Below are 11,936 nucleotides of genomic sequence, written 5' to 3'. Positions count from 1 at the left end.
AGGATCAGTCAGTATGAGGACTGGTACTGCTGTTGCTGTCCAGACCATTTTTTTTTTTTTTTTTTGGTGTTGACTTAGAATCTAAGAATATGAAAAAATGTAGCGCAGTTTTTGGTGTGGTATATGAAGAGCAAATGCTTGGTACGTTATGGTTATTATCTCAGACTCGACTAGAGATTACATTTAATGCATGGTATAAATAGTAGCCTAGTCAAGAAGTTGTAAAACTGTTTGAAGATAAACATTATTATATATTTTTAAATACATGTGCAGTGTGTATGTTTAGATGTGGGCTGAGTGAACTGAGCTTAAGCTGAAAATGTGTAATTTAGTCATCAGGGACATGGAGGGGGACCTGAGAGACGCCATTCACTGCATTACTCGAGCTCACAGCCACCCCATTGATGGTCACTCTGGTCGGTGAGCTGATGGAGTGGATTTCGCTGGGGTCTGGAGCCAGGGCTGGGTCGCCACCAGATACCTTGCGATGACGACGTGGTGGCACTGGAGGTGGGGCTCCGATAGGACCAGAGATGGAGATGATACTCTTAGGCTTTTCACTGGGAGAAGATGGGGCTGGAGGAGTCTTGGACCAAGGGGTGTTCTTGTGCTTCAGTAACCCCTTAAAGGCATCCTTAGCCCAGTAGAAGTATGCTACGAGACCAAAAATAACAATGATGACAAGCAGGAAGGAGAAGGTGAGAGCCACAATGCGTCCAATATGGCTGTCTTCCTTCTCGTCCTGTCTGGTGTCAACATCAATCTCATTGTAGTCATCGTCGTATTCTGGGATGAAACTGGGAGTATCGTCAGCTGAACCATCCTCCTCTGTAATGGTAATATCAGCACAGGACCTAAACTGCTCCTGGGGACCACAACCAACCATACCTGTGCCATTCTCACATGTGCCCCAGTTGTTTCCTGCCACGTAGCGCCACTGAAGCACACACTGTTTGCACGTCATTCCTGCTGGCAGACGGTACTTGGCATAGAACTTCTTGGACCCGGGGCCAGGATAGTACCTGTGGAGTAAAGATTTGTGTTAGCACCATCATCATCATAGTCCTCCTCCTCCTCCTCCTCCTCCTCCTCCTCCTCCTCCTCCTTGTCAGACCTACTACTACTACTACTACAGTACCATGGTACTACTACTACTATTCCATCATCGTCGTCATTACCATCATCATCATCTAACCCAAATTTCTGCGAGATTAGATGCTCAAGTAGGATCAAGAAACAGAGTTAGGCACTGAATGCAGGTTATCAGAGACCTTTTCCAGTGAAATGGGCTACATATCATGCTGATCATCTAAGCCTTCGAAACCTTGGCTCCATGTCACACGCAGAAATCACCTGCATCTGTGTGTGTGTGTGTGATGTGCATCACACATCTGTGGAATAGTGTATAATGGACTAGGTTAATATACAGTATGGCAGCCTTAATTAACCCTTTTAGTACGAATAGCATCATATTTTGCTACTGCCACAAGGTTTGACTAAATAAAAAAAAAAAAGGTAAGAAAAAAATTGTGTGTGTGGAATTTAATTACCTCGTCAGCTGAATATCATCATACTTGAGAGATATTTGTAATGTATCGATGCTTGTTTTAATTTGATAAGAAAGCAGCACTGAGCAATAACCAGCCAGCTAGCATTCGTCAGCTGTTGTATAAATAGAGGAAAGGAGTAACGGGGAATATGCTGACTAACGGGAATGCAAGATACAAAACATATCGTGACTCTTGTTTCCGAGTTAAACTGTCCAGCAACTCAAGTAACTTCGTCAAACTGCAGTAATATTGGAAAGAAGGTGCTGGAGAGGGATGCCATCAGTGGTGGCACCAATGTACTGTAATTTGGTGGCGCACAGGCCTGGTTAGAGTTAAGCCCTGTCCACACTAGGGGTCATGCTGCATGCTCTGTTGCACATCATGTTACCCAACTCAGGTTTTCGTGCTGCAGAGGGTCTGTGCTGCATGCTTCTGGCAAATCTGGCCAAGGAACATTTTGTGGTGACAGAGCATGCCATGATACCCTCAGCAGCCGTCTGGCTTCCGCTGACAGCAGTTGTATTGTTACCATTTTTTTTTTTTTTTTTTTCTGCAGTAGGATGCAATGGTAGAAGAACGTGAAGGTACTGAATGGTCAAGGGGCAACATTTTACATTTTATGGAACTGCTGAAGATGCATTCATGTATCTGGCAGGTGAAAAACGAGCAATACAAGAACAAGAACTTAAGCATTGCGAGAAATTAAGAAAAGCTCCTGCTGAGATGTCATGTAAATGCATATTGTCTTTGGAAATGTGCTTCTTTATTTTCTTAAGTAAATCATAAAATGCCCTTATTGGCAATCTGTTGCAGTTTTCAAAGTTTCTTTTGCTTTCTGCCTTGAGCTCTAAGGAACTCTGGTTGAAGCTCCTTCTGAAATTAGTCGAGACAGCTGTTGCTTACACCACATCATCTTTTTCCTATTCTATTTCTTTTTGACACAGCATAGTGCCACAATCCTCCACATCACAGTCTCTCGAACTGATGCGTCGTGAGTATTATCCTCCTCCTCTTGTAGCTTAGCTCAACAGTAACTGGCGCATGTTGCCTATTGTACTAGTGTGGACACCACAGGCCTCAGCAAGTCGGGCAACACGACGTGCAACAGAGCACGTTTCGTGACCCATAGTGTGGACAAGGCTAAAATTTAGACACGTCCTGTGACTACTCCCCCAACCTCAAAAGCAGATTGGTGGACTATGGGAGAAGGGCAACATAAGCCTGCAGCCCATCATGCTCACGTTTCAAATAAATGTGGGGTTTGGCTACTGCTACTACAACTGATACTACTACTACTACTGCAGTAAAATATGTACTGTTTATAATTTTTTTTTTCTTTAATTCTCCCGAGCTAGGTCATGAAGACCATACAGCCCCGCAAGGTGATGAGAGAGCGCTACCTCTCCCAGCAGGAAAGCTACCCAGGCGGGGCGAGAACTCTTGATCCTTCAGTCACGAGTCAGGTGCCCTACCACTGGTCTACTTTGCCCCCTTACTGCAGTAATATCGGAAAGTTAAAACATTTCAGTTTCCATAATCCTAGTTTCCCACTTATGTATTGTATGGTCTCCTTGCTGAATAAAATGGGGGATGATGTCCTCAAGGTTATAATGTATAAAATGATAATGTAGTAATCACCCATTGGCTATTCCGATCAACAAAACAAATAAATAATAGACATTATTTCTAAGCCTTCATCTTATTAGTGTTTTGTGATTACAGTGTTGAGTAAATGCATCGAGCAGGTAAGAACTCGGTCATTTTACGGGGGAAACTTGGAAGTGGTGCAACATCTGAAACTGTTCGATGAATTTCTTTCATTCTTGGCTGTCCATAAAAGTGCGGAAAGACTATCATATCTATAGTGATATCGTGGTGTCATCAAGATTGGCACTAGGTGACATAAGTCATAGAGCCAGCAAGCAAATGTGAAAGATGTACGTGTATACTTAGGTATGTTTCTTAGGCAGTTATTGTGAAATGCGCGCTCCCGCTGCCAGACCCCCCACCCCACTATGGAGCCACAGCCCCACCCCCACCTCAGGAGGACACACAGTGGGCCAGGTGAGTGTGACGCCAGCTCATTGCGCCCCGACCTTGTGTCCCTCTTACCCTCAACCTGCCCAACCATGACATCGCAAAGATGCAAGACTACTCGGCCAGACCAGCCCTCGTCAGGATCGGGGTGGGACTGCTCCAGATACAGTCCCAGGCAGCACCTCAGTAACGGCCACTGTACGTACTGGGGAAGGGACAGCCACTGTACGCCCTTTTGCTGTTTCCCCCTGCAGTCCTGCGGTAACGGCCACTGTATGTATCGGTGAAGGGATGGCCACTGTACGCCTGTCTGCTGCAGCCACATCTGGAGCCCGCCTCGGTGTGAGGGCCACTGTACGCACACCGACAGGCAAAGGCAGGAGGAGTGGAACCGCAACGATGGCCACTGTACGAGTCGCGGAGGGAACAGCCATTGTACGTCCCTCATCCACCTCCTCCTCCTCCTGCAGGAGTAGCACCGCGGTAATGGCAACAGGACGTACCGGGGAGGGAACGGCCACTGTACGTCCCTCAGCTACTAACCGCTGGGCAGGCAGACCCATGGCCACGACCACTGTACGTGCCAGGGAGGGAATGGCCACTGTACGTCCCTCATCTGCCTCTTCCTTCTTTGGGAGCAGCCCCTCGGCGACAGCCACTGTACACTCCGGGGAAGGAATGGCCACTGTAAGTCCTTCTGCTGCTAACCCAAGGGACTGTGGAACCATGACGATGGCCACTGTATGTGTCGGGGAAGGGACGGTCACTGTACGCCATTCGCCCACAGTCCCAAAGGTTCTCTCGGAGGAGAAGGTCCCTTGCGTGGCCCACTCTTCACCCTGTGGTTGCGTGGGATGCCCTTCTGTCTCTCCCTCCAGGTGTGGTTCCCCGGAGGTGCTGCTGTTCCAGGAGTGGTGGCGAGGTCCTGTCACTGAAGGCAGGGTTCATGCCCTCCAGCCTGCCCCTGGACGATGCTGGGTCTTGACGGATGCCCCATGGGCGAGGTGCCGCAGTCAACCCCTGACGGCGCCGCAGCCTAGAGGCGACTGTAGTCCCAGGCCTCCCAGGGCCAGCCCTCGGACCCCAGGGCGGGAACGCTCTGGCCTCACTCACCATCGGCCCTCCGCCCGTAGCAAAAAGTGACAGGCCCCAGCCCCGAGGGCCCCTCACCAGGTTGAGGCCCTGACAGGAAAGGGACCCCCCTGCACCCCAGACCAGAAACGCGCCCGGGCTGTGATGCCCCCGAGAGCTGTCCCGTGCCTTCTGCAGGAGGGCTCACCAGTAGGGCTCCCTCCAACCCCCTGGCGGCACCTCAAATGAGCCCAGACTCCGGCAGCCCAGTGACAACGCAACAAGACCCCAGTGTCGTGTTAGAGACTCAACAGTGACAGTGACTGTTTGTGTTATAGAAACAGTGAGACAGGAGTACCATCCGTAAAGTGTCTCTACCCCAGTCCACTCAGAGTGCTGTGTTAGAACCTAAGCACCCCGGAATCAGAATAATATACTAGTGTGTGGCGATACCCAAATGCAAAGAGACCAGTGCACCACGCAGAATCCACGAGACCAAGTATATGAACAGTGTCACCATACCTATGTGATATTCTCTTGTGTAATAACTCAGGTGTAAGCACAGTGTGATGTACCAATATTAACTAACCTGTCACTATACCCAATCACATTCAGTGTACCATTGTATGTATATTGTAAGGAAGTTGGATTAAGGCAGTATATGTGTTAAGGTGTCTTGCCGAGTTTTTATGCCTTGTTTCTTTGTAAGTGTTCTATTGCCGGTCTAGAAAGAGGACCCTGGTCAGTCGCTGGTGTATTTGGTACGAGAAGTCGGTCTAAAAACATCCAGCATAACATATTGTAAGGGAATGAAAATAAAATTTAATGGCGTAATCGTCGGTAATGCTTGTATGATCTTTGCATCTTGCTTGAAAAGCACTTCCGTGGCCAGCTGTGTACCGCACAGTTAGTTCACTTTTTGTTTTTTTAAACTTTTTACAATAGTCGCAGTAATATATTTGAGTGCTTTCTGTCGGACTATTTCAATTTTTCAAATTATTCGGTATTGTAATGTGTAGGGAAATTGGTGTACTGAGCGTAATGAAAAACCGCCCGGGTGACACTTCAGTTTAGGCGGGAACTTGGGTGTGACACTTCACTTTAGGCGGGAACTTCGGACGTGGTGGAGCGTGAGAGTTGCTCCAATAATTTCTCTATCTGGACAAACTTTACAAGGTGGAACAAGACTTTCGTGTATACCTGGCTACCTTCGCGCCATTGACACACTGGGTTGATAATACTAGCTTCCAAGTAAATATGAAAATTTAGTCGAGCCTCGGAGAAGAGACGGCGTCACACGATAAAGGTAAGAAGAATTGCCGATATTACGTATTTTACTTCGGCTGCTACTTAGGTTATATGCAAAAGAAATATTAATCATGTCACTAGAATATGAGCAGCTGAAATGTACAAAAGCAATTATGTCACGGACGAACTTAAACTGTACATGCATGGTTAATGACGTCACGTGCAATTTTCTTCCCGCATTGTAAAGAAGGTTAATTATGAGGGGGGGGGTGAAGCCCCCAGTTAGGTTGGGGTAAAAATGTGGTATTATAACCTAATATGTTTTTACAAAGGATCGACATAGGTTAAGATGGGCGGACGGACCGTCGGTGGTGAGTCAGTGACTGTCTTGCACCGTGACTAAATAAATGTTGCACGGATCGTTTATTTAGGTGTTGTCAGTTTTCTTTGGCTGTTTTTACGTTAGTCATAAAGATACTGATTTCTTGGAAGTGCTTTGTTTCTAGGATATTGCATGTGATTCAGGAGTGATGCTAGGGGTTTATGGTGCATTGAATGTTCTGAAGTAGCGGTGTGACGTTGGTCAGTTTGGTTTTAAACCTTGGACATGGTGGGGCACGTTAATTGTTTCCACAATTCTTATCTAATCGGAGAGACGTACAAGATGCAGGAGGACTTTTGTATCTGCATTATTGGCATCAAGACAGACTGCGTGTAGATACAAGAAATATTAGAGGCTAACTAGGAATTAATATGGAAAAATTTAGTGTAGCCTCAGAGCAGACGCTCAGCATTATCAGAAGGTAAGGGAATTTTCTTGATTGCGCATGCTACATAAGTAACTATTATATTAGACTGATTTGAAAACTGAGTGCTTTGCAATCACACAAATCTGTATTAAATAAGGAGCAAATATATAGTGTATATCGTAATGCAGCTTCGTTATACCGGACAAGGAGTTACCCGGAAGTGGGCAAGCGTGGCTGAGGGCGTCACGGGCGCTTCGCTTCAGTCACCTGCGTCGGCTCTCGTGAAGACGCTACATTAGATGAATTTCAAAGCCGTGGGTCTGAAATTGAAACCCACCAGTTTGAGAGATCGAAGCCATGGTCTAGCCTAATCCAGTGGGCCATGGTCTAACAACCCAGTGTCTTTACGAAGGTAAAACATTGAATGAGGTGTGCGGAGCATCCGTAACGCTACCTGCCACGCATGTGCAATTGTTTGGGTAACTCCTGCATGGCATCTCATGACACAATTATGGAATACAGCAGTTCTGTTTTATCAGTTTTCTTTGGCTGCTGCTGTTGACATTAGTTATAAAAATACACAAGTGCCTTTGTTGGACTATTGCAAGTGACTGAAAAATGTGATGTGTACTATAGAGTAACTGAATGGTGCACTGAGTGTCAGTAAGTAGCGTCGGGAACCTGGGACGTCGTAGAACATGAAAATCGCACTTGATTAAGATTTGTGTATGTTCGGACAAATTATCCAAGTTTCAGGAAGGTTTTTGGTATTTATTGTCATAGCGTCGATAAGTTCGACATCGCGTGTAAAAATACAAGAGTTTTAGCAAATGAATAGTGAAAATTATTTGTGTAGCCAGAGTAGGTGACACGAAACCACCTGAAGGTCAGGAAAGTTACTGATATTACCTGCGTTACCTACTCAGCCAATAAGTAGTGAATTAATTTGTCAGAGACATTTGCCGATCACACAAAACGCTAGTGGTAGATGAACAACTGAAACAAATATTGTTCAAGTACATGTTATTTTTTGCATACTTAACAGGAATACAGGGTGTTCATGCTACTGAATCGCAGTTTTTCCTGCTGTACCGTACACTGTAGTGTAGGCTATATTCTCAGGCTTTATTGACAGAATCCCTCAACATGAATAGCCCTAAGCCTAGCTATGGTGAGGCCTGATACATGGTCGAGCAGGCCTACCAGTAGAACACATTATCCATGTTAGCATATTTGCCTTAAAAGCATAATTGAAAATATACACCTCACTGTGACAAAAACTGCACTCCAGTAGGCTATCCGTACACCTCATCTCCTGTAGACTTTCAAGTTTGTAAAGGTAATTTGTGAACCCACTATACTTTCTGTTTACTACTGTATATTCGTGATCGACAGTGCGTCTGGACATTAACGAAATATACGTAAACTTGAGAAAAAAGTGTACAAAGAAGAGAACAAGACACTCGATATTGTTCGAAGTTACGGAAATTGCATGTGTTTATTACGTAACATTATTCAAACAATTTTTAAGGGAATAATTAGCGGAACGAATATTCCTTGATAATACATATCTTGAACATTTACTTCAGATTCATTACAGAACTCTGTGGTGGCATAACAAGAAAGTATAATTTCAACTTCATGTATTATTAACTGATGGTAGTTTGCTGCCATTACATTAACGTTAATAATTGGCGTTAAAAAATAACTTTACACCATCCAGTCTTTTTAGGTCGTTAATCGGTATGAACTACACAGGTTAAAATTGTCATTAATTCTGAACCCCCGACAGTGTAAATAGGTTTCTAACACTTACAGATGGTCTTAACATTTTTTTACCATGACTGTACAATCACAGGCAGTATGCATGATACTTTTTAAAAATATTGAGTTCCGAAGATCGTATTACTGGATAAAATATACACGCAGATACATAACAATAAAACAAATAAAAGTCATTTAACAATATCAGTACCGTTATGATTTATTTATTTTTTCCTGTAAGGTATTTATTTTACTCTTGCTACCTTCAGAGCTTTTCAGCTTTGAGACCTTTCGTACTGGAGTCTCCTTTGAAGTGAAAATAATTGTCTGGAGATTGCAGAATTAATAATAATAATAATAAGAGCGAGGGTGATCATGTGCGGTTTGCCACAAAGGTGTGGGATGTAACTCCATTTTGTGCAGTATTTATGATAAGTGGGTGCATAAGAGATGTACAGTTGTGGTATTAGAGGTAGACTACAATATAATGCTGACTTTGTATGTGCGGTGTGTCGGGGAGAACATGTACCGGTAGAGATTGTCAGATGTGAAAGGATTATCTGGCTGTGAGTCTCTTGAGTGTGTGGAAAAGTTTCGTAATTTGTGGGACATGTTACGTGCCGGAGATGGGACTGTAGCTCGGGTAAAGAGTGGCTGGTGGAAGTTCAGGGAGCTGTTGCCTCGCCTGACATTGAGAGGGCTCTCCCTCCGTGCTAGGGATCTTTGTATGCGGCATGTTAGAAGTGGGGGCGGGGCTAAGTTTACGACTGAAGAGTTGAGAGGAAGGATAGGAGGTGTGTATCGGTGTTGTGATGAGAAGAGGTAGATTGAAATGGTTTGGGCATGTGGAGAGGATGGAGGATGACAATTGGGTGCACAGAGTGAAAAGTGTGAATGTCGGGGGTAGGTTTGCGAGAGGCAGACAGAAAAAGTCCCGAGACGAGGTCATAGAGTGTGATCACAGGGATAAGGGACAGGACAGGGAGGCTGCCAGGGACAGAGCAACGTGGAGAGCCACCATAAGGTGACCATGGCCGACGCATGCAAGCATGTTGGAGCCTTTATAAACGATACGAGTAATAATAATAATAATAGAACGTGGTATGACTGAAGGGGTTAGTAGATATTTATGACCGCAACATTACCTTGTACCGCTGCCGTCCGACTGTTTCAGCACGTGATCATCGAGGCACTTGTTTGTGACAGGTCGATGGGGCTGGTTGTGAGGGCAGATGCGGAATTCGAAGTAGCCTCGGTGATTTGCCGTTAGCTCCACCCCAAGGACCACCACGCTGCTGTGCTTGTACTTCTTCACGATCACCCCGCGGCCGTATTTACCTCCGCCTTCGTTCGGACGTGGCTGTTGGGAGGAGAGGAAATAGCTTGATTATGAGGTGAGTCTGGATGAGTTAATGAACCCTTGCAATCCGGTGACGTATTTCGGGAGATTTTTTTTTTTCCCCTGATTTGGGAGACAACGGTATGGAAAGATAAGATTAGATTCAGCCGTCGTAAACAGCTTCAAATATTCAGATCTGCCCTAAGCTGAATAAAATTACTTGTAAACACCAAAAATAAGCAACAGAAAATATGTCGTCGGACTGAAGATGTTAACAGGAGATAAAATTGTCCACCCTGCAGGTAGGAACGTGGGATTCGGCGTTGCTCGCAAAGTACTTGTGATAAACCTGTTCAGCTTGGTTCGAATGGAATTGTCTTGGCCTCTACTACCTACGTGCAATATTTCAGAATGATTGTGTTAGCTCTAAGTAAATAATTCCCACCCCTCCCACTTCAAGCCTTCCACTCCCAAAGACCCCTTGTAACCTCAAATGCATATTACAGATAGGTGTGGATGAATTATTATACCTTGGTAGTCTTAGGTAAGTGTAATTTTGGTTGCATACCAAACGTCATATAATCTTTGAACTGGAATTGTCCAGGGAAATGGGAAACTCTTAAGGGGGGGTGTAATGTTAAAAGAATTCAGAGGAGGAACTTTTCAGTGAGGATTCAGTGAGGACAGATGTTGCTGAACACGGTACGTTCGGAGGTAGCAGGATCTAGTTTTATTCAGAATTAGTCCAAGCAAAAAACTGAAATCTGACTTTTTTTTGGGGGAGGGGAGGGCAACCTATTATAGTATACAGTAATATGCGACACCTTACTGTTGCTACTTGGAACGCCTTTAAATCTGGTTAGAGATGATTTTTGAAAATATTCGGCAGACTTGGCTTTCATAAAAGCCACCAAGTGTCCATTTTCGCGATAACATCGTTTTATTCATGCAGTGTGACACATTGACTACGGGTGACAGTACATCAGCCAGTCAGCGCTGGGGACATTGAGAGCATTTAAAAAACATTTCCACCGACTTAAAAAAATATATATATTTGTTCAGTAGTTGGTTGAACTCAGAGAGAAATGGGCTTTGAGTTTCGTGTCACGTCGCTGGGGGTTGGAAAACTTGCATGTACACGTTTAGGATATGCAGGGGCCAGATAACAACACTTTCAATCCAATCACGGATTTTTTATTGGAATTTTTGTAATTTCCTTGTGTGTGTGTGTGTGTGTGTGTGTGTGTGTGTGTGTGTGTGTGTGGTGGTAGCCCAAGTAAATTGAAAAAAAAAAAAAAAAGTAGGTCGTCGGATTGGAAGAGGTAAGGACGCGTTTATTGTTGTGCTAACCTGTGGGAGATGCCAAGCGTCGCCACACGGGCCACACTTGCCGCCATTCTTCTGCCACTGTACGGAATATCCGCCACAGTAGATCTCGTGGTCGTTGTAGTTATGCGGAGTGTCGAACCCGTATCTGCAGGAGGGAGGCGGGATTAGGGGTAATAACACGTGGGAGAAGAAAATATATGGAGTGGAAAGACGGGAAGGAAATAGATAGAAGGGAGGAGGGGTTTGGGGTAGGAACACGCCTGAGATGAAAATATATGTAGTGGGAAGACAGGGGAAGGAAGTATTTTAAAAGAGAGGACGCTCTGGACGAGAAAAAGAACATGAAGAAGAAAAGTCGTGGAAGACGGGGTGTGGGGAAGAAGAGAGCATGTGAATATATTTGGGTGGGAAGACGATGAGGGGGAAGGAGTGGTGGAAGGGGAGATGAAAATATAGCATGGGAAGAAAATATTATTGGGTGAAAAGACGAGGGAGGAGAAAGAAATCGGGAAGGCAAAAAAAAGATGCGGAAGAAGAGTTTCGGGAAGACAAGAAAACCTGGAATCGTCAGCGTTGTAGTAGTAGTGTTAGAAGGAGGAGGAGGAGGAAGAGGAGCAGGAGAGGAAGAATTAGCCCTAGATTAATCCAAACTGTGAGCCCAGTGGATTGCAGGATGAAGTTGACCCTTGTGGTCCACTTTCCTCTTTCGGGGGGATAGGGAGGGAAGTGAGGGATGTTTGCATGATCAGGCAGTTGGGCCGACCAGTTTTATCAGTGCCACCACGTGAAGGCATCCCTCTATATTTAACGTCTTTAGTCGCAGAGCTCGTCCCTGAATCAAATAAAACC

At 45.0% G+C, this 11,936-nt stretch overlaps 1 protein-coding gene across 1 annotated transcript in view; it reads right to left on the bottom strand.

The window, feature by feature from the left end:
• Nucleotides 1-328: 328 nt before the first annotated feature.
• Nucleotides 329-11,936, bottom strand: part of LOC145415307 (uncharacterized) — a 34,705-nt gene continuing 23,097 nt past the window's right edge. The window contains exons 2-4 of the mRNA XM_080284579.1: nucleotides 11,109-11,232; nucleotides 9,565-9,779; nucleotides 329-1,022 (exon numbers count right to left, since the gene is read on the bottom strand). Of these exons, the coding sequence (XP_080140705.1) occupies nucleotides 329-1,022; nucleotides 9,565-9,779; nucleotides 11,109-11,232 (1,033 nt within the window). The remainder of the gene's footprint in view (nucleotides 1,023-9,564; nucleotides 9,780-11,108; nucleotides 11,233-11,936) is intronic.

This window comes from Coenobita brevimanus, chromosome 102 (genome assembly GCF_032717465.1).
Source record: "Coenobita brevimanus isolate Jiangsu-jjx chromosome 102, ASM3271746v2, whole genome shotgun sequence".
Lineage (NCBI taxonomy): Eukaryota > Metazoa > Arthropoda > Malacostraca > Decapoda > Coenobitidae > Coenobita > Coenobita brevimanus.
This window is presented reverse-complemented; position numbering and strand designations above follow the sequence as displayed.